We start from the raw sequence: 21699 nt of genomic DNA on the forward strand, positions 1-21699 counted from the left end.
TGGGATGTATCCTATGGAAACAGATGGATGAATCTATTCCATCTGGCCCATGGACTTTTATCGGCCTGCTGATATGAGAAAATAAAGTTACAGCAGCATTAAATGTTTTTACTATAAATCTACTGTAATTATATTTTTATGGGTGTCGACTACCAGTCATGGTGTGTCAGTTCAGGTCAAACACAATAATTAGTCTTGGAAAGGTAAAACATTTGTTTAAGGATGATCGGTCCATTCTCAGAATGAGGTCACACAGAGTCATATGAAATCATATGCATTCATCTTGAATGCATTGTCCGTGTTTCAGCGCATCGAAAGTTCAGATTATTTAAACTTCTTACATACATAAGTGTCAGAAACGGACAGTTTTAACTGCACCTAATTGTGTAAGAGAACCATACAGCATAAACATGGCAATAAGTGAATCAATCTTTATTCGTTACATTGGGTTACATTCAATATCCAATGAGTTTGTTTTCGACACGCATATAATAAGACCAATACAAACAAGCAGATTTTGTGCCTTTCCTAACGGAGGGACAGATGAACAAAATATACTTTCACACCCTCAGTATGTACACATCTTCCAACTTCATACAAGTTGATACCTTCAACATTTACAGAATAAATGAGTGGTTTCTGAGGAACGGGGTAAAAATCTAATTCAATTCACGTGGCACCATCGAGATTGTAGAATATTTGCAGAGCACAATGGCAGGCTAGAGTATCAATTCAATTGAGAATTTAAATTCATTGAGGCCATTTGAAAATCAGCAATAGGTTAGACATTCCATATTCAAAACAGTTAACACTAGTAAATGGACAGCAAAAGTCATGCCTGAAGTGACATTTTACTGGCCTGGTCACAGATCAGGTTGTGCTGGAAAGCACAAACTCTTGAAGTTGCTAACAACCCTAGGAGTTGGCTATACAGCACAAACAGATCTGGGACCAGACTAACATTTTACTGCATATTTGATCCTCAAACACAGGACTTGTTAATTGCTAATAAGAATGTAACCGGAAATGACAGTAATATTATTCTGGAGAAATATAAATAACTCAAGTGAGCCTTTAGCTTCCCCAGATACAGTAAGGTTTCAATAGTTTAGTACAATTCATATTTTCCTTAACAGTCAAGAAAATGGAAATCATTCCAAAATGAAACACAAAATTAGCAATCTATGGAACGAAAGTGGAGGAAACCTTATTTCCTGAAAGTATAAATGGCTCGGGTGGATCACCACGGCAAATATCATGCAAAAGAAATATAGTTCCGGATTATTTTCCATATTGTAAAAAAATAATAACATATAAAATCTGTGTTTTAGACAGACCCAGTTACATACACGGGGGGTATGAACAGGACGCCAGTAGTAGCCAAATCAAATCAAATTGTATTTTATTTATCCAACCCTTAATAGATCATTTTTTAAATGGCTCCATAAAACTGTGTTTCAGCCCTGTTATGTTGTCTGGAATAAAATCAAGTACAAATAAAGACACTAATTGGCGAAAAAAAAGAAGAAGTACAACCTCTGCCACGACACACTAGTGATTTAATGCTCTGAATTTGGTTTTAGGCTGGACATAAAACAAAAAGATTATGGACACATGGCGGTATGTATCAGGTTCTCTAGTCTGTGATGTCACATCTGGAATGGGATGTTAAACACAGTACTCATGACAAATCATTTTTTAAATCACCAAAGAAGATCATGTTTTCAACTGTGACTATTAAAGTGAAACTCACCCTTAATATCACCAATCAAAATGTATTTTTCAAATATTTTTAATTTGATATGGAAAGAAACAAACCAAGTGAATGTTTTTTTTATCCAAACCAATATATATATATATCCTGAATTCTACCATCAGATGCAGTGAATGTGAAATGCCACAGGTTTAAAAGTGAATAATGCCTAAAACGAGGTCAGTTGGTTGGGAGTGCATTGAGTACAAGGACCACGGTCGCATTCATTAGGGCACATTTTTAGCAAAACACTGTACAACGGAAAACAAAACAAACGTTTCTCATTGGACTGATTGGAAGTTCTGGTTGACCCTCCCATCTCATTCAGTTCGTTTAGTTCGCCTGTTTTGTAGCTTATGATTACAACCCAGATGCCGATGAGTATAAAAAGGCTCAATCTACCTGAGATTTTAAGTAAAAGTACATTTCCACACTCTCTCGCTAACTGGCACAAGTGTGTATGTGGGAAGAGAAAACTAAGTCACTAGGTAAGTCAAAAATGACCATTGACTGAAGTGAGATTTGAGTTCTGTAAATAAAAAAAATGTAATGTCCTTTTTTTTTTTAGATGAAAGTACATTTTTCTGATGTTTTGACCGGTCTATTTCGCTCCAGACCAACAACAACAAACACAACGTTAGATATGGTAAAATGCAAAGACCAATGCGTTTCATAGAAAAGCAAACAGAAGAACTGGACTTCAAAAACCACAGTGATACGGCTGTGGGAACTGGTAACAGGCATAGAGTGGAAGCCATTTTGAGTGCCGACGGCAATCTCTTTGCCACGTCACAAGTCTAAAGTCACTGAGTATGTTCCCTCTGATGACAGTCTGAAGCCTCGCAGCCAGGTGAGGTGAGTGCCTACCACAACCCATCAGAGTCCGACAATTTGTCGTGAGTCTAGCAGTGGAGGCTGCTGAGGGGAGGACGGCTCACAATAAAGGCTGAAACGGTGCAAATGGAATGGCTTCAAACACCTGGAAACCATGTGTTTGATATTTTTGATACCATTCCAGCTATTCCGCTCCAGTCATTACCACGAGCCCGTCCTCCCCAATTAAGGTGCCACCAACCTCCTGTGAAGTCCAGACAGAAATACAGTAAGTGGCAAATAAGCAGTGTTGTGGCGCAGGGTGGGAAAAACTAAGATGGTCAGGTGCCGTGGCTGCGGTGAGTCAGCATAGAAATAAAAATAAATTGTTGAATCGCAACTTGCTCATAATATACATAACAAACAAAAAAACATTTGTTATATAGAATCTTTGCAGTCCTTGTGTCAGTCTCTCTCTGTGTGGGGGAGTGAGGTGAAAGGTGAAAGTTCACCGGTTGAGGCTGCGCTCCTCTACCTCCTGGAAGAGGGAGGTGTAGAACTCGGGCTCCAGCTGCTTGTTGCGGTAGCGGTTCACCACCTCAGCGATCTTCTGTTTCCGACGCACGTGCGGCGGGTTGTACGAGTCACTCTCCAGTCGCTTCCGCCGGCACGCGTTGATCACCGTCTGTCTCACCAGGAACCCTTAGAGGAGAAAGAGAGGACCAATGGCTCAGGACTTTGGAGCTAGGTCGAGTGACTCACACACACATTTGGCAGGTGTGAAGAAGACAGACACACAGTGCCACTTGTCACTGTGATGGCTAACACACACACACACACACACACACACACACACACACACCTTTTCTCTCTCTCACCTAGTGACCTCCTGCTGACCACCATGCCGTCCACCAGGGGGACGACCATGCTGAACTTGCCCAGGGCCCCGTGCAGGCGGATCCGGAACAGGCCAGTCCTCAAAGGGTGGACGAAGATCACCTGCACATCCTGACCTGATGACGTGGGCCTGAAAGGAGGAGGGGAGGGTTGGACATGCATAGAGAGAGAGGCAGATAGGAAGAGGAGGGAGGTGGAAGTAGAACAGAGCAGATATGATACGCTGTCTTCGCTGCAGAGGAGCTATGAGCACCTCTTACCAGTCTGCTTTATGGAGGTCAGCCACCATCCAGCTGGCCTGGCTTTGTTCCTGTACTGTCTCTAGTTCAACCGTGCATTGCCTTGCTCCTGTATTCTGTTCTATATGCTGCCCTGGCAAGACCTAGTCCAGACCACTGACCTACACTGCTTTGTCTCCTCAGCTAAATGAACATCACGCATAATCATACCGGAAATAACTTTTGGATATCAGAGCCGTACGACCAGGAATACAACTTTCCCGAATTGGATCCTTTGTTCGTACCCCCCCAGGTAAATTGAACGGAGGTATATCCGACTCAGTGCACACCACTCGCCACTTCTGAGTATATATCCGACTCAGTGCACACCACTCGCCACTTCTGAGTATATATCCGACTCAGTGCACACCACTCGCCACTTCTGAGTATATATCCGACTCAGTGCACACCACTCGCCACTTCTGAGTATATTCACTCTCCGGACAATAAAGTAGACAAGCGAGTATCTCCTTCCAGAGAGACATCAGGGACTGTAACATCCTCTGTTTCACATAATCATGGTTCTCTCGAGATATACTGTCCCTGTCCATAGAGCCAGCTGGGTTCTCAGTACATCGCACAGACAGGAATACAGAACTCTCCGGAAAGATGAACGGCAGGGGTGTATGTTTCATGATTAACCAGTTGATTGTGATAACATACAGAAACAAAAGTGCTATTGTTCACCTGACCTAGAATACCTCAAACAAATACCGACCCTATTACCTCCCAAGAGAAATGTCTTAGGTTATAGTCACAGCCGTGTATATTCCGTTCAAGCCGATACCACGACAGCCCTGAAGGAACTTCACTGGACTTTATTCAAATCACATATCATGAGGTCGCATTTATTGTAGCTGGGGATTTTAAACAAAGCTAATTTGAGGAAAACACAACTGAAGTTCTATCAACACATTGACTGTAGTACTCGTTCTGGTAAAATACTTGACCACCGCTACTCCCCCTTTCGAAATGCACACAAAGACCTCCCACGCCCTCCTGTCGGCAAATCAGATCACGATTCCATTTTGCTCCTCTCTTGCTATAGGCAGAAACAAACAAGAAGTACCCGTGCTAAGGTCTATTCAACGCTGGTCTGACCAATCGGAAACCATGCTTCAAGATTGTTTTGATCCCGCGGACTGGGATATGTTCCAGGTAGCCTCTAGGAATAACATTGATGTGTACATGGACACGGTGACTGAGTTCATCAGGAAGTGTATAGGGGATGTTGTTCCCACTGTGACTTTTAAAACGTACCCAAACCACAAACGGTGGATAGATGGCAGCATTCGCACAAAACTCAAAGAGCAAACCATCGTATTTAACCATGGCAAGGTGACTGGTTATATGGTCAAATACAAACAATGTAGTTATTCCCTCTGTAAGGCGATCAAACAGGTAAAATGTCAGTATAGAGACAAAGTGGAGTCACAATTCAACAGCTCAGACACAAGACGTGTGTGGCAGGGTCTACAGACAATCACGGATTACAAAGGGAAACCAGCCACGTCGCGGACACCAACATCTTGCTCCCAGCCGAGACAGCATCCTTAGCCGCGTCCTCAGAGCATGCGCAGACCAGCTGGCTCGAGTGTTTATGGATATATTAAATCTCTCCTTATCTCAGTCTGCTGTCCCCACTTCCTTCAAGATGTCCACCATTGTTCCTGTACCCAAGAAAGCACAAGGTAACTGAACTAAATGACTATCGCCCCATAGCACTCACTTCTGTCATCTTGAAGTGCTTTGAGAGACTAGTCAAGGATCACATCACCTCTACCTTACCATACCTCATGTCAGGCTGTATCACCGCCTGGTACGGCAACTGTGATCCCCAGTGATGCGTTGGGCAGACTGTACCACCCTCTGGAGAGCCCTGCGGTTGTAGGCGGTGCAGTCTGCCCAACGCATCACTGGGGATCACCGGCTTCTATATCAAGGCCATCACAAGCCGGCTACCATACGGTTACTCAACCCTGCACCTGAGAGGCTTCTGCCCTATATACATAGACTAACTGGCCACTTTAATAAATGTTTACATACTGCTTTACCCATCTCATGTATTCTATTCTACAGTAATTTAGTTTACATATTTCTTAATTCCAATCTTTTACTTTTAGATTTGTGTGTGTTGTTGTGAATTGTTAGATATTACTGCACTGTTGGAGCTAGGAACACAAGCACTTCACTACACCCACAATAACATCTGCTAAATATGTGTATGTGAGCAATAAAATGCAACAAACAAATATGTAGGGTCATAAGGTTGATGTAGTCATTGCATGCTATGAATATGGGACCAAATACTAAACCTTTGACTACTTTAATACACTAAGTGGATTTGTCCAAATACTTATGACACATGGGGGGGACTAAATACATAGTGCTTATGACACATGGGGGGACTAAATACATAGTGCTTCGTTTCTAAAAAAGTAAAACAGATATGTTTGAAAATACCCTTGAACTGAAGGTCAGATTCTGTACTGTCGCATTACAGAAAACATTTGATCTCAAATCCAAAATGCTGGAGTAGAGCCAAATGTAAAGTTTTAGCTTCACCGTCCAAATAAATAAACTCAGTGTACTCTACCCTTGAGCCACACTGATCTTGCGGGCTCACGTGAGACATTTATATATATATACACACACTGCTCAAAAAAATAAAGGGAACACTAAAATAATACATCCTAGATCTGAATGAATTAAATATTCTTATTAAATACTTTTTTCTTTACATAGTTGAATGTGCTGACAACAAAATCACACAAAAATTATCAATGGAAATCAAATTTATCAACCCACGGAGGTCTGGATTTGGAGTCACACTCAAAATTAAAGTGGAAAACCACACTACAGGCTGATCCAAATTTGATGTAATGTCCTTAAAACAAGTCAAAATGAGGCTCAGTAGGGTGTGTGACCTCCACATGCCTGTATGACCTCCCTACAACGCCAGGGCATGCTCCTGATGAGGTGGCGGATGGTCTCCTGAGGGATCTCCTCCCAGACCTGGACTAAAGCATCCGCCAACTCCTGGACAGTCTGTGGTGCAACGTGGCGTTGGTGGATGGAGCGAGATATGATGTCCCAGATGTGCTCAATTGGATTCAGGTCTGGGGAACGGGCGGGCCAGTCCATAGCATCAATGCCTTCCTCTTGCAGGAACTGCTGACACACTCCAGCCACATGAGGTCTAGCATGGTCTTGCATTAAGAGGAACCCAGAGCCAACTGCACCAGCATATGGTCTCACAAGGGGTCTGAGTATCTCATCTGTGAAGAGCACAGGGCGCCAGTGGCAAATTTGCCAATCTTGGTGTTCTCTGGCAAATGCCAAACGTCCTGCACGGTGTTGGGCTGTAAGCACAACCCCCACCTGTGGATGTCGGGCCCTCATACCACCCTCATGGAGTCTGTTTCTGACCGTTTGAGCAGACACATGCACATTTGTGGCCTGCTGGAGGTCATTTTGCAGGGCTCTGGCAGTGCTCCTCCTTCAACAAAGGCAGAGGTAGCGGTCCTGCTGCTGGGTTGTTGCCCTCCTACACGTCTCCTGATGTACTGGCCTGTCTCCTGGTAGCGCCTCCATGCTCTGGACACTACGCTGACAGACACAGCAAACCTTGCCACAGCTCGCATTGATGTGCCATCCTGGATGAGCTGCACTACCACCGGTGTGGGTTGTAGACTCCGTCTCATGCTACCACTAGAGTGAAAGCACCGCCAGCATTCAAGTGACCAAAACATCAGCCAGGAAGCATAGGAACTGAGAAGTGGTCTGTGGTCTCCACCTGCCGAACCAATCCTGGGGGTGTCTTGCTAATTGCCTATAATTTCCACCTGTTGTCTATTCCATTTGCACAACAGCATGTGAAATGTATTGTCAATCAGTGTTGCTTCCTAAGTGGACAGTTTGATTTTACAGAAGTGTGATTGACTTGGAGTTACATTGTGCTGTTTAATTGTTCCCGTTATTTTTTTGAGCAGTGTAAAATTACAATACAGTACCTTTTTAAAACTGCTCAGGCATATGGTTACACTTGAAAATGATGAAATTAACTTTAAGGAAGCAAATTATTATTAAGATACAGGCACCAAGTTAATCAACTGCAGACACCAAGCCATTTTGTATTTTATCACAGACTATTTTCACTGGAGTAAAGGACAACTGTCTGGTCTTGGTGGTGGCATACTCTGAGCTTCTACCTGGCAAGACAGAAGAGGACAGAGCACCTTTAGGAGGTCTATTGAACTCTTTTCTATGAGTTTTTCCTTGTCATTATCGCCTTCTCTTGCTCGTTTGAGGGTTTAATCACCCATTTATATTGAACCATTAGGTCCAGTTTCCAGACGCCTTGACTAAAATGCATGCTTAGAGGAGAATCTCCATTTAAAAAGTTTCATGTTTTATTATGTATTAGTATTGATGGATAGGGAGTGATTTGAGACAGGCTGTCAGTGTTGACTAGTGATGGATAGGGAGTGATTTGAGACAGGCTGTCAGTGTTGACTAGTGATGGATAGGGAGTGCTTTGAGACAGGCTGTCAGTGTTGACTAGTGATGGATAGGGAGTGATTTGAGACAGGCTGTCAGTGTTGACTAGTGATGGATAGGGAGTGCTTTGAGACAGGCTGTCAGTGTTGACTAGTGATGGATAGGGAGTGATTTGAGACAGGCTGTCAGTGTTGACTAGTGATGGATAGGGAGTGCTTTGAGACAGGCTGTCAGTGTTGACTGGTGATGGATAGGGAGTCGGCAGTGCAGTAACCTTGTGGATGTGCTACTGTTGGCCGTGGTCTCCACTCCAGTGCTCGTCTCTACCAGCAGGTCAGCCAGAGGAAAGTTATCTACAACACAGGAATTCGACATACATGGCAGTTCAAACTTCTCGTTGCACACAACTTATCAAGGTGCAGGGAAATCAGTCATTTCAGAAATATGAAGACATTCCTCCAGAAAAATAAACATTTAACAACTCATTAAGAGTTGTATCTGATAGTAAAATGTCTGTAAGGACATGTCTGTAGTTAAAATGTCTGTAAGGACATGTCTGTAGTTAAAATGTCTGTAAGGACATGTCTGTAGTTAAAATGTCTGTAAAATATCTGTAAGGACATGTCTGTAGTTAAAATGTCTGTAAGGACATGTCTGTAGTTAAAATGTCTGTAAGGACATGTCTGTAGTTAAAATGTCTGTAAGGACATGTCTGCAGTTAAAATGTCTGTAAGGACATGTCTGCAGTTAAAATGTCTGTAAGGACATGTCTGTAGTTAAAATGTCTGTAAGGACATGTCTGTAGTTAAAATGTCTGTAAAATATCTGTAAGGACATGTCTGTAGTTAAAATGTCTGTAAGGACATGTCTGTAGTTAAAATGTCTGTAAAATATCTGTAAGGACATGTCTGTAGTTAAAATGTCTGTAAGGACATGTCTGTAGTTAAAATGTCTGTAAAATATCTGTAAGGACATGTCTGTAGTTAAAATGTCTGTAAGGACATGTCTGTAGTTAAAATGTCTGTAAAATATCTGTAAGGACATGTCTGTAGTTAAAATGTCTGTAAGGACATGTCTGTAGTTAAAATGTCTGTAAAATATCTGTAAGGACATGTCTGTAGTTAAAATGTCTGTAAGGACATGTCTGTAGTTAAAATGTCTGTAAAATATCTGTAAGGACATGTCTGTAGTTAAAATGTCTGTAAGGACATGTCTGTAGTTAAAATGTCTGTAAAATATCTGTAACATGTCTGTAGTTAAAATGTCTGTAAAATGTTAAACATGTCTGTAAGGACATGTCTGTAGTTAAAATGTCTGTAAAATATCTGTAAGGACATGTCTGTAGTTAAAATGTCTGTAAGGACATGTCTGTAGTTAAAATGTCTGTAAAATATCTGTAAGGACATGTCTGTAGTTAAAATGTCTGTAAAATGTCTGTAAGGACATGTCTGTAGTTAAAATGTCTGTAAAATATCTGTAAGGACATGTCTGTAGTTTCTACAGATCTGATACACTGTTTCTACCAATAGTACAAATATCTCATGACTAGATAAGACTTGAGTTCCACTGGATTTCATAAAGAACCAAAATGGCAGCCAAAAGAGGCGTGAAGCAGCAGGAAGGTAGCCTACCGATATCGTCGTAGCGCTCCACCCAGACAACCAGTACTTTGGTCTCAGGGCCCATTAGGGGGATAGTCCTGCCAGGAGGCATCTTCTTAGACTTCACCGTGGGACTCTAAGGGACAGACAATAGTGGAAATCACGTGAACAAGCTTGAACAAAGAAAACTACAGGCTAAATTCCTCCTTAAAGCAGCTTTAAGACCTCAACACAGTTGTATTTAAACCTTTGCATAGCGATCACCATTCGCTAACCACAGCCATGTAAGTCTCGAGTCCCTGAAGGCAAGAATGAAAACCAGAAGTGTTTTAGCCCTCCAGACATGAATTGAAAATCCCCGGGGTAGGATTTGGGTTTAGGTCACTGATCAGGTCGGTCGGTCTGAGGAAAATAATACTAGTATACTGTTCACATTTAGACACTGGTATAGTGCTGGAGAGAGCGCTAACGATGTTAAAGTGCTATAATAGTCTGCGGTGTGTCTTACCCTCTGCCCAGGGGCCACGTTGTCAGAGTGGTTGGGGAAGAGGTCCAGTGTGAGGTTGGACTGTTTCAGCAGGCTGGGCAGCAGGTCCATCTGAGAGTCTGGCTCTCCCGTAGGGAAACTGTTCTCTGATGACTCCGCTACAGAAACAAAACAAAGACAAGTCTACAACCCAAACTGCACCCACTCCAGGTCACTCCTCAACATCTATAACTAGTAGAAATGATAAAATAACCTACTTTTTCATATAACTGCCCCTTTTCTGGCCTGCAAATTGCATTTGACGAACAAATCGGTCCTAAAAGTAAACTGTACAGCACTCTGCTGAATTTTGAAATCACGATGTGGCCCGCCTTGAGACAAGATGAGACACCCTGCCCTATGTAATGCCAGTTCCATAGCGTTTCTTATTAGACAGGTTCAGGTAGTCCCTCCGTGTATTAGTATGTTCTCTCTGTTAAGTGCCTAAAGAATACCACCCTGCTCCATGGCTACCTAATACAATTACAACGCTCCACAACACTATCTAATATAATTACAACGCTCTAGAAAAGAAAGAAGATTTGTAAAACAAATGAGGGGAAATCCATAAAAGACACACAGTGGGGATTTCCTTACGGAGAACAGCGGCTTTGGGATCCATGAGAAACAAAGATAAAGATGAGGAGAGAATAGAAAAAGTGGCTTAAAAAGGAGAGATGAAGAATGTACTGTAGAGAAAATAAAACAGGAGGATTGGAAACTGGGATGAGGAGTGAGAGAAAAGTAATGAGAAGTGAAGATGGGAGAGGGATGAGGCCCACCGGTGGACTCTGTGAGCGAGGGAACAACGAAGGCAATTTCGGTCAAGGCGTCTGCATAGTACAGCACCCGCTTCTCTCCGTTGAACACGCCCCCACCCGTGTCTCCCAGGGTGACCATGTCATCTGTGAGGACAGAGAACAACTTCCTTACTACTGTATAAAAACAATTAAAAAAATAGAAAAATATATATATATTAATGATTTGGCACGATAATGTGAAAAAAGTATAGAAGGGGTAGGGCTGGTTGGGTGGGGTCTACCTCCCACCTGGTGGGTTGCTGTCTACATTATTGTTGTTGTTCTTGTTGATGGACCAGCTGGTGTAGACACTGCCTGTCCAGCCCGGGTGCTGCCCCACCTCCACGGGCCAGCCCAGCGACAGCAGGAACTCCAGGAAGTGGTGCTGCACATTGGAGCTAGACTCCACATTCCTCAGGATCTGGTATGGGACAGAGTGATAGAGACAGACAGAAATGGAAATATATGGTCAAGTCAAAAATTATTTTACAGGGTCCAAAACTATTTAAAACTTTTTTTAAAGTGTATTCTCCTCAAGACAGATTTTTTTTATCACTTTACAAAAACGACAGCAGACAGACCCCAATCTTGACATATTCAAATTTCTACACACTTGGCAAAACCAACAGATAATAAATTACCTGATATGAACTGGATAGTATTAGGGAGCATTTTGCGTCAGACTCTGGGTAATATCAGTGATAAATTCAGATAGTAACTCTCCTTTAACCCCGTTGATTGCCCTCCCCTTTAACCCCGTTGACTGCCCTCCCCTTTAACCCCGTTGACTGCCCTCCCCTTTAACCCCGTTGACTGCCCTCCCCTTTAACCCTGTTGACTGCCCTCCCCTTTAACCCCGTTGACTGCCCTCCCCTTTAACCACGATGACCAGTCACCTCCTGGCTGCTCTTCTGGCCAGCCTTCATGTAGAAGAGGAAGACTGTGTCACAGGGCCGGCAGGGCAGCAGGTCCAGGTAGCTCATGTCATCAAAGAAGCCAGGCAACCCAGAGTCCAGTGCAATCAGGTGGGGAGGTAGGCGACTGTTGCCGGGCTCCTGGAGGGCAGGAAACAAAGTTAAATGTGATTGGCTGGTTTAAATCAGCAGATTTAAGGGCCAGTTTAACGGCGCTATTAGTTTGACTATATTTTGCTACCATCTGATAACCCATGTCATCAAATGATCTATACAGGGTTTCAACTTAATTACATCTTGCAGGGTTGATTGCATGCTTTCCTGCTAATACTTTCAAGGATCCTTGAAGTAGTCACTGATCTAACAGGATTGGATAGGTGAAAGCAAAAGGTTCCACTACATGCATGTCACGTACCTTTTCTGTTTCAATCCCTTCAAAACCGACCCATTCTTTCCTCTCCCCTTCCTTGACTTGTTCCCCTCCACTCTTCCCTCTCCTTTCCTTTCCTCTCCCCCCTCTCTTCTCCCCTCCACATCCCCCTCCTCCCTCTTCTCCCCTCCACATCCCCCTCCTCCCTCTTCTCCCCTCCTCATCCGCCTCCCTTACCTTGTTCCCCTCCACCCCTCCCTCCCCTCTCTCGCCTTGTTCTCCTTCACTCTTCCCCCTCTCCTTTCCTACCCCTCACCCACAGTACCTTGAGAGCCTCCAGCGATAGGAAGCCAAAGTGCGACAGGAAAAGGCGGGCGGTCTGGAACTCTTGAGAGGGCGGTGGGGGCTTGCAGTCCGTCAGCGGGTCTGGGAAGCTCTTGTTGCACCAGCGCTCCTCGCTGCTGTGCTCCAGTGTTGTTTCATACTCAGTCTGCTTGGCCATCACACCACACAGCTTGTTGTGCTGCATCTCCAGCTGAGAAGCAAAGAGAGAGAGGGCAGAAAGAGAGAGAGGGGGCAGGATGATGTTGCCTATTGACATTTGAGAAGGTCAGTTTTGTTTATGTGTCTCCTCTCAAAATGGTGGTTAAGAGAGGGTAAGCACTGATCCAAGATCTGTGTCAAAGGACATATGAGCTGCCTGGAGTGGGATCCTGTGGTGTAGTTCATTCTGAACAGGAAGTTATTGTAGCAGTAGAAAATAGTATAAGTAGAGGGCCTCCCGGGTGGCGCAGTGGTCTAGGGCACTGCATTGCAGTACTTGCTGTGCCACCAGAGACTGTGGGGACGCGCCCAGGCTCTGTCGCAGCCGGCCGCGACCGGGAGGTCCGTGTGGCGACGCAAAATTGGCATAGCGTCGTCCGGGTTAGGGAGGGTTTGGCCGGTAGGGATATCCTTGTCTCATCGCGCACTAGCGACTCCTATGGCGGGCTGGGCGCAGTGCACGCTAACCAAGGTCGCCTGGTGCACGGTGTTTCCTCCGACACATTGGTGCGGCTGGCTTCCGGGTTGGATGCGCGCTGTGTTAAGAAGCAGTGCGGCTTGGTTGGGTTGTGTTTCGGAGGGAGGACGCATGGCTTTCGACCGTTGTCTCTCCCTAGCCCGTACGGGAGTTGTAGCAATGAGACAAGATAGTAATTACTAACAATTGGATACCACGAAATTGGAGAGAAAAGGGGGTAAAAAAAGAAAAAGCAAATAGTAGTAGTCATGGTTGAAGGCCATACCATACAAGATCACTCCCAGGACAGATAAGGCATTTGAGTTGTGCTAGCGAGTCCCATTGCATAATTACATATACCCAATCACATCAAACCACACACCCAATCCCCTCATCAAAACCACCCCTGAAACACCCACACACCTAACATGAACAAATCTTCACAAAACCCTCATACTCCCACAAAACCAATACAGTGCACACCGAATCCCTAGCCCCCAAACATAAACAACTAACATCAAAACGTCTCTTTCCCAGCATGAATTATATGTATTAGTGAAACATGTCCCGTTTGTGTGAGGACAACTCCCGCCCAGATCACTGTCCTTCAGCGTTGTACGTGTTACGAAGAGTTCGGCTTGTCAGTTGAGAAACATTGCATTCCACAAAGCATTTTCAGATAGACACCGATTCATTGACGTGGAGGAGTTCACTGAAAATAACAGTCTAAAGTCAGACTACATTTTACATTTAAAGTTAGCCTACATTTTGTTTATCATTTATATGCTAGTTGTACAAAAGTGCCCCATCTGGGCCATATTCATTAAGCTGACCTTGGATCCATGTTTTATTTATTCATTAATAACAAGGGGACCAGATCCTAGATACCCGTTTTGAGGCGCTTTGTAAACCCTGGCTGATGAAAACACTACCTCTACTCTGCAATTACAATCCTCATTAGGGCAATGGAGACAATTATTCTAACAGGGATGGACCACCGATGCTAACCTACCTCCTCATCTACAATATCGTGCAGGTCTGGAATGCTTAGGTCCGCTTTCACAAATGGAATTTTGTCCACTTCTTCAGGGAAGGGTCTGTGTTTGACGTTGAACCGGATCCCCACATCATTTTTGGGAGTGGGCCGGCTCTCTGGGACATACACCTGCTACAGAGAGAAGAGAGGGGAAGAGAAAGGAGAGATGAGAGAGACTTATGAGAGACACATACCCCTGAGAAAGGAGCTGGGAAGATTCAACAACAAACATGAGCTGACATCTGATCAGTTAGCATGGTTAAAAGCTCTACAATGAATATCAATGCCCTGACGCAGACATGTTTTCACCAAACAGGTCTGGGACCAATATCAGGAATCATTGTTCATTTTGAATGAGAATATTGCACTACTTGACATTACTAGTGTCTCATTAAAGCTATGTGAAAAAAGCTGCTTTATAACAATGGAGTTGCTAGTTAAATTAGATGTTAATGTAAACCTGGACACTAATAGAAATGTAGTGACCATATCACCATAACGAATCTAAAGGGTTATCTACCGTGTGATACCTTGCGGCTGGCGCGGGCCTCCCTGGGCTGATGGAAGAGCTGCATAATGATCTACCGTGTGTTACCTTGTGGCTGGCGGGGGCCTCCCTGGGCTGATGGAAGAGCTGCATAATGATCTACCGTGTGTTACCTTGTGGCTGGCGCGGGCCTCCCTGGGCTGATGGAAGAGCTGCATAATGATCTACCGTGTGTTACCTTGTGGCTGACGCGGGCCTCCCTGGGCTGATGGAAGAGCTGCATAATGATCTACCGTGTGTTACCTTGTGGCTGGCGCGGGCCTCCCTGGGCTGATGGAAGAGCTGCATAATGATCTACCGTGTGTTACCTTGTGGCTGACGCGGGCCTCCCTGGGCTGATGGAAGAGCTGCCTAATGAATCTAAAGGGTTATCTATTGTGTGTTACCCTGTGGCTGGCGCGGGCCTCCTGGGCTGATGGAAGAGCTGCATAATGATCTACCGTGTGTTACCTTGTGGCTGACGCGGGCCTCCCTGGGCTGATGGAAGAGCTGCCTAATGAATCTAAAGGGTTATCTATTGTGTGTTACCCTGTGGCTGGCGCGGGCCTCCCTGGGCTGATGGAAGAGCTGCCTAATGAATCTAAAGGGTTATCTATTGTGTGTTACCTTGTGGCTGGCGCGGGCCTCCCTGGGCTGATGGAAGAGCTGCCTAATGAATCTAAAGGGTTATCTATTGTGTGTTACCCTGTGGCTGGCGCGGGCCTCCCTGGGCTGATGGAAGAGCTGCCTAATGAATCTAAAGGGTTATCGATTGTGTGTTACCTTGTGGCTGGCGCGGGCCTCCCTGGGCTGATGGAAGAGCTGCCTAATGAATCTAAAGGGTTATCTATTGTGTGTTACCTTGTGGCTGGCGCGGGCCTCCCTGGGCTGATGGAAGAGCTGCCTAATGAATCTAAAGGGTTATCTATTGTGTGTTACCTTGTGGCTGGCGCGGGCCTCCCTGGGCTGATGGAAGAGCTGCATGGTCCAGGCGTGTCTCCCGGACATCCCCCTGATCAACATGGTCACGGACGGACAGGGATCTGCTGACAGACACAGACACACACAGGGCAACCAGGTCAAAAGGGTCTTTCTCATTCGACCATACAGAAGAACGACTTTGTTGCGAATAGTTGAAACATATCTAAGTTGCATGCTCTAATGAAAACGACCCAAGACTAATTCTTATTAGCTATCAATCTGGTATCAGTGAACATGTTGAGGACTAATAACAGGTGGGAGGATAACTGAGAGCATGTTGAGGATAACTGAGAGCATGTTGAGGATAACTGAGAGCATGTTGAGGATAACTGAGAGCATGTTGAGGATAACTGAGAGCATGTTGAGGATAACTGACTCTGTTCGTTGCCCATCGGCTGCTCCAGCATGGCCAGGATGACAGAGTTGTCCAGGACAAAGTAGCGGAAGTTCTTGTGACTGGTGGAGGTCAGCCTGGAGTACTTGATCAGGGTGTCCTCGTTCAGCAGGCTGCAGGGGGAGGCGGGGCCACTAGGCGACGGGAACGCCCCCAGGACTTGCATTATACTGTCAGGGAGAGCAAAGAGGGTTTCCACTAGTTACCACAGCCACAAAGTAAAAATTAGCTAAATCATTCAAATGTAGGAAGCAAAAATTAGCTTTTTGGTCTTAATTTAAGGGTTAGGTGTAAGGTTATCAGTGTGGTTAATCTTAGGTTTGAAATCACATTAAGAAGAGAAACTAGAAATAGGCGGGGTTTAAGACTCTGTGGCTACTAGTGACTCCAGAGGTGCAGTACTGACAGGGAGAGTAAAGAGAGGAAGGATGAGGAGTGACTTCCTAGCTACTGGGAGGACGGTTCGTAATAAATGGCCAGAACGGAGCCAATGGAATGGCATAAAACACCTGGAAACCATGAGTTTGATACCATTCCACGAATTCCGTTCCTGTCATTACCACGAGCCTGTCCTCCCCCAATTAAGGTGCCGCCAACATCCTGTGTTCCAGAGGTACAGTGCATTGGAAAGATAGAAAGGATATACGAGGCAGAAATCCCCACTATAATACATTTCAAACACTGAATAGTATATGAATAAACATGTAAACCCTGAATAAAGTGGATTAGTCAACGTATTTTGTAATTAGACATAAAGACTTCAGGTAAAATGGTTTCAAACAATTAAAAGCTACGGCCTGATTGGTATATACATTTTTGGACTTAAATGATTGATAGTCGTTGATCGTGGGACAATACGACAATTAAATGCCTCATGAGCTTAGTTCAACTCTTTCGCTCAGCAGAACCCCCAAAATAAAGGTTGTTTTACTCCATTGTTTGCCAACAATGTATTTGTAAACGAACACGGTATAGCTTCTAAAACATCTTATTTTCTTCAGTCCCATCCTTCAGCTGATTACCAAAACAAGTGGTAGGTTGACCGACTCCTTTAAAGAGAGACTTTAAACGGAGTAAAAGGTTTCAATTTCCCCATGTCCTTATAACACCTCGTATCTTTAACCTTTGTTCTGTTACATCACACAGTCCTTGGCGATGTTCTCAAAACGTTCCACTGATTACACCTGTTCCATGTATTGATTCACCAAGACCAGTGTGTATATAAAGAAGGGGACTAGACATCCTGGTTCGAGTCGAGGCTCTGTCGCAGTCGGCCTCGACCGGAAGACCCATGTGGCGGTGCACAATTGGCCCAGCGTCGCCCGGGTTAGGGGAGGGTTTGGCCGGCAGGGATGTCCTTGTCCCATCGCGCACGAGCGACTTCTGTGGCAGGCCGGGCGCAATGCACACTGACACAGTCGCCAGTTGTACGGTGTTTCCTCCGACACATTGGTGCGGCTGGCTTCCGGGTTAAGAGGTCATTGTGTCAAGAAGCAGTGCAGCTTGGTTGAGTTGAGTTGAGTTTCGGAGGACCCACGGCTCTTGACCTTCGCCTCTCCCGAATCCCTAAGGGAGTTGCAGCGAAGGGACAAGATTGTAACTACCAAATTGGATACCCCAAAAAATAGGGAGAAAAAGGGTAATAAAAATAAATAAAACAAATCTAAAACAAATAGGAAAAAAACTAACAAACAAACAAACAAATCTAGATGAACTACAGTTCCACAAGAACAAGGTGGAGGAACTGGATAGAGAGAACACAGGTATAGTGAGGCAGCTACTTACTTTAGAACTGTGATTTAAGATTAGAGGCGGCAGGGTAGCCTAGTGGTTAGAGCATTGGACTAGTAACCGGAAGGTTGCGAGTTCAAACACCCGAGCTGACAAGGTACGAATCTGTCGTTCTGCCCCTGAACAGGCAGCACTGTTCCTAGGCCGTCATTGAAAATAAGAATTTCTTCTTAACTGACTTGCCTGGTTAAATAAAGGTAAAAAAAAAAAAAAAAAATGTAAAAATTAAAATTAGGAAAACAGTGGTGTGTTGAATTCATGAAAACTGTTTCCAGAGCGACAGCCAGGAGGAGGAACTGAAGAGACACAATGCATGTACAATGCAACAACACCCTGTAAAGCCTTTTAATATATGAACTAGATTATAAACGTCTACACTCTATTTGTGATTAATATATTGTGATAGTAGTAGTCGATGTCACTAATACTAGGTAGGCCCAGAGGCAGTGGGTAGGCCTATGTAAATGTGATGTGACTAGAATTGTTTTATGATTTTAATTATCCCCCATGTAGCATATTTAAACAATGATCAATATGGTTCTGTATCTTTCAGGGGTAAGGTGTATAATCAAACAATCTGGTGTATAATGTGAAGGTACAGTGCATTTGGAAAGTATTCAGACCCCTTGACTTTTACACATTTTGTTGCATTACAGCCTTATTCTAAAACGTATCAGCATTTTTTTTCATCAATCTACACACACACACAAAAGAAATACCTTATTCAGACCCTTTGCTATGAGACTCAAAATTGAGCAATCGGGGGAGAAGGTAATTTGTCAGGGATATGACCAAGAACCCAATGGTCACTGACAGAGCTCCAGAGTTCCTCTGTGGAGATGGGAGAACCTTCCAGAAGGACAACCATCTCTGCAGCACTCCACCAATCAGGCATTTATGGTAGAGTGGCCATGACTGTCCGCATGGAGTTCGCCAAAAGACACCTAAAGGACTCAGACTTTGAGAAACAAGATTCTCTGGTCTGATGAAACCAAGAATTAACTTTTTGGCCCGAATGCCAAGTGCCACGTCTGGAGGAAACCTGGCACTATCCCTACGGTGAAGCATGGTGGTGGCAGCATCATGCTGTGGGGATGTTTTTCAGTGGCAGGGACTGGGAGACTAGTCAGGATCGAGGGAAAGATGAACTGAGCAAAGTACAGAAAGATCCTTGATAAAAAAAATAATAACTTGCTCCAGAGCGCTCAGGACCTCAGGCTGGGACAAAGGTTCACCTTCCAACAAGATAACAACCCTAAGCACACAGCCAAGACAGTGCAGAAGTGGCTTCGGGACAAGTCTCTGAATGTCCTTGAGTGACCCAGCCAGAGCCCGGACATAAACTCGATCGAACATCTCTGGAGAGACCTGAAAATAGCTGTGCAGCGACGCCTCTCATCCAACCTGACAGAGCTTGAAAGGATCTGCAGAGAAGAATGGGAGAAACTCCCCAAATATAGTTGACAAGCTTTTAGCATCATACCCAAGAAGACTCAAAGCTGTAATCGCAGCCAAAGGTGCTCCAACACAGTACTGAGTAAAGGGTCTGAATAGTTACGTAAATATACTTTCAGTTTTGTACTTATAAATTAGTAAACACTTCTAAAGACCTGTTGTTGCTTTGTCGTCATTACGGGGTAGGGTGTGTAGATTTAAATCAATGTTCCCCCCCCTCAATTTTAGAATAAGGCTGTCAGGTAAAGAAATGTGGAAAAAGTCAAGGGGTCTGAATACTTTCCAAATGCACTGTATACACCCCTTCAAATTAGTAGATTCAGCTATTTCAGCACGTTGCTGAAAGGTATATCAAATGGAGCACACAGCCATGCTGTCTCCATAGACAAACATTGGCAGTAGAATGGCCTTACTGAAGAGTTCAGTGACTTTTAAATGTGGCACCGTCATAGGGATGACACATTTCCAACAAGTCAGTTTGTCATATTTCTGCCCTGCTACAGCTGCCCCAATCAACTGTAAGTGCTGTTATTGTGAAGTGGAAATGTCGAGGAGCAATAACGGCTTAGCTGCAAAGTGGTAGGCCAACACATGCTCTCAGAACGGGACCGCAGAGTGCTGAAGAGTGTAAATATAGTTTGTCTGTGGTTGCAACACTCACTACAGAGTTCCAAACTGCTTCTGGAAGCAACGTCAGCACAATAACTGTTCGTCAGGAGCTTCATGAAATGGGTTTCCATGGCTGAGCTGCTGCACACAAGCCTAAGATCATGTAATGCCAAGCATCAACTGGAGTGGTGGAACCAAAAAATAAATGCATAGTGCAAACTAACACTTGGTGGAGGAGGAATAATGGTTTGTGGTTGTTTTTCATGGTTCGGGCTTGGCCCCTTACTTCCAGTGAAGGGAAATCTTAATGCTACAGAATACAATGACATTCTAGACAATTCTGTACCTCCAATTTTGTGGCAACAGGTTGGGGAAGGCCCTTTCTTGTTTCAGCATGACAATGCACCCATACACAAAGCAAGGTCCAAACAGAAATGGTTTGTTTTACGATCAGTGTGGAAAAGCTTGACTGGCATGCACAGAGCCCTGACCTCAATCCCATCGAACACCTTTGGGAAGAATTGGAACGCCGACTGCGAGCCAGGCCTAATCGCCCAACATCAGTACCCGACCTCACTAATGCTCGAGTCTGAATGGAAACAAGTCCCCTCAGCAACGTTCCAACATTCAGTGGAAAGCCTTAGAAGAGTGGAAGCTGTTATAGCGGCAAAGAGGGGAACAATTCCATATTAATGCCCATGATTTTGTAATGAGATATTTGACAAGTAGGCGTCCACATACTTTTGGTCATGTAGTGTGTGTGTGTGTGTGTGTGTGTGTAGAGCGCTCAGGACCTCAGACTGATGCATACATGCATAATACAGCCCGCCCACCCCAGTCCTGAGCACCACACACACACACACACACACACACACACACACACACACACACACACACACACACACACACACACACACACACACGATGGGGAATATACCAGGGCAGTCAATGAATGCAATCAAATCAAATCATAATGAAAAACAATTGTCAATACCTTCAAACCATAAACTGAATTTCAATAAATTCTCTTAACTGTTGAAATGGAATTGTCCTAAACCCCTCTACTGTGGATTGAATTGTGGTTTACCACCACCTGCTGGTGTACTATGGTATTACCATAAAGTCCCTCCAAAGTGTTAACCTCCACCTTTGCATATGAATCCCTGATCAGTCAATATCAAGGACTAGTAAATATGTATGGAACTCAGAGATGCAAAGCAGACTTCTTATTCTGCTGTGCATAATGCAAAGAATGAACATCTTCCAAATAATTGATTCTCAGGAGGAAGGGCCTCAAACCTTCCATTGCCATTTTGTACCTTTTCACTAAAGGTGCATCTTCCATATTTTATAGTGAGTGGATCAATGTATCACTGAATTACCACGACATCCAGGCTCCAATAGGTGTGGATAATGCATTACCACGATATCCAGGTTCCAATAGGTGTGGAGACT

The 21699-nt window shown here is 44.3% G+C and overlaps 1 protein-coding gene across 10 annotated transcripts in view; it reads right to left on the minus strand.

Moving 5' to 3' along the window:
* Positions 1–415: 415 nt before the first annotated feature.
* The window catches only part of LOC118399716 (ral GTPase-activating protein subunit beta-like), a 59392-nt gene continuing 38108 nt past the window's right edge, over positions 416–21699 (minus strand). For 7 of the 10 annotated variants that reach the window (XM_052473976.1, XM_052473982.1, XM_052473980.1 and 4 more), the window contains 12 exons: positions 16372–16559; positions 15954–16057; positions 14465–14620; positions 12778–12987; positions 12065–12223; positions 11418–11589; positions 11151–11273; positions 10351–10487; positions 9873–9978; positions 8516–8594; positions 3445–3593; positions 416–3268 (listed from right to left, as the gene is read on the minus strand). In XM_052473976.1, the coding sequence (XP_052329936.1) occupies positions 3075–3268; positions 3445–3593; positions 8516–8594; positions 9873–9978; positions 10351–10487; positions 11151–11273; positions 11418–11589; positions 12065–12223; positions 12778–12987; positions 14465–14620; positions 15954–16057; positions 16372–16559 (1777 nt within the window). In that variant the 3' untranslated portion in view covers positions 416–3074. The remainder of the gene's footprint in view (positions 3269–3444; positions 3594–8515; positions 8595–9872; positions 9979–10350; positions 10488–11150; positions 11274–11417; positions 11590–12064; positions 12224–12777; positions 12988–14464; positions 14621–15953; positions 16058–16371; positions 16560–21699) is intronic. The other 3 variants (XM_052473977.1, XM_052473984.1, XM_052473983.1) reach the window with 1 other exon arrangement.

The sequence above is a fragment of the Oncorhynchus keta genome, chromosome 21 (genome assembly GCF_023373465.1).
Source record: "Oncorhynchus keta strain PuntledgeMale-10-30-2019 chromosome 21, Oket_V2, whole genome shotgun sequence".
In the NCBI taxonomy this organism is placed as follows: Eukaryota; Metazoa; Chordata; class Actinopteri; order Salmoniformes; family Salmonidae; genus Oncorhynchus; species Oncorhynchus keta.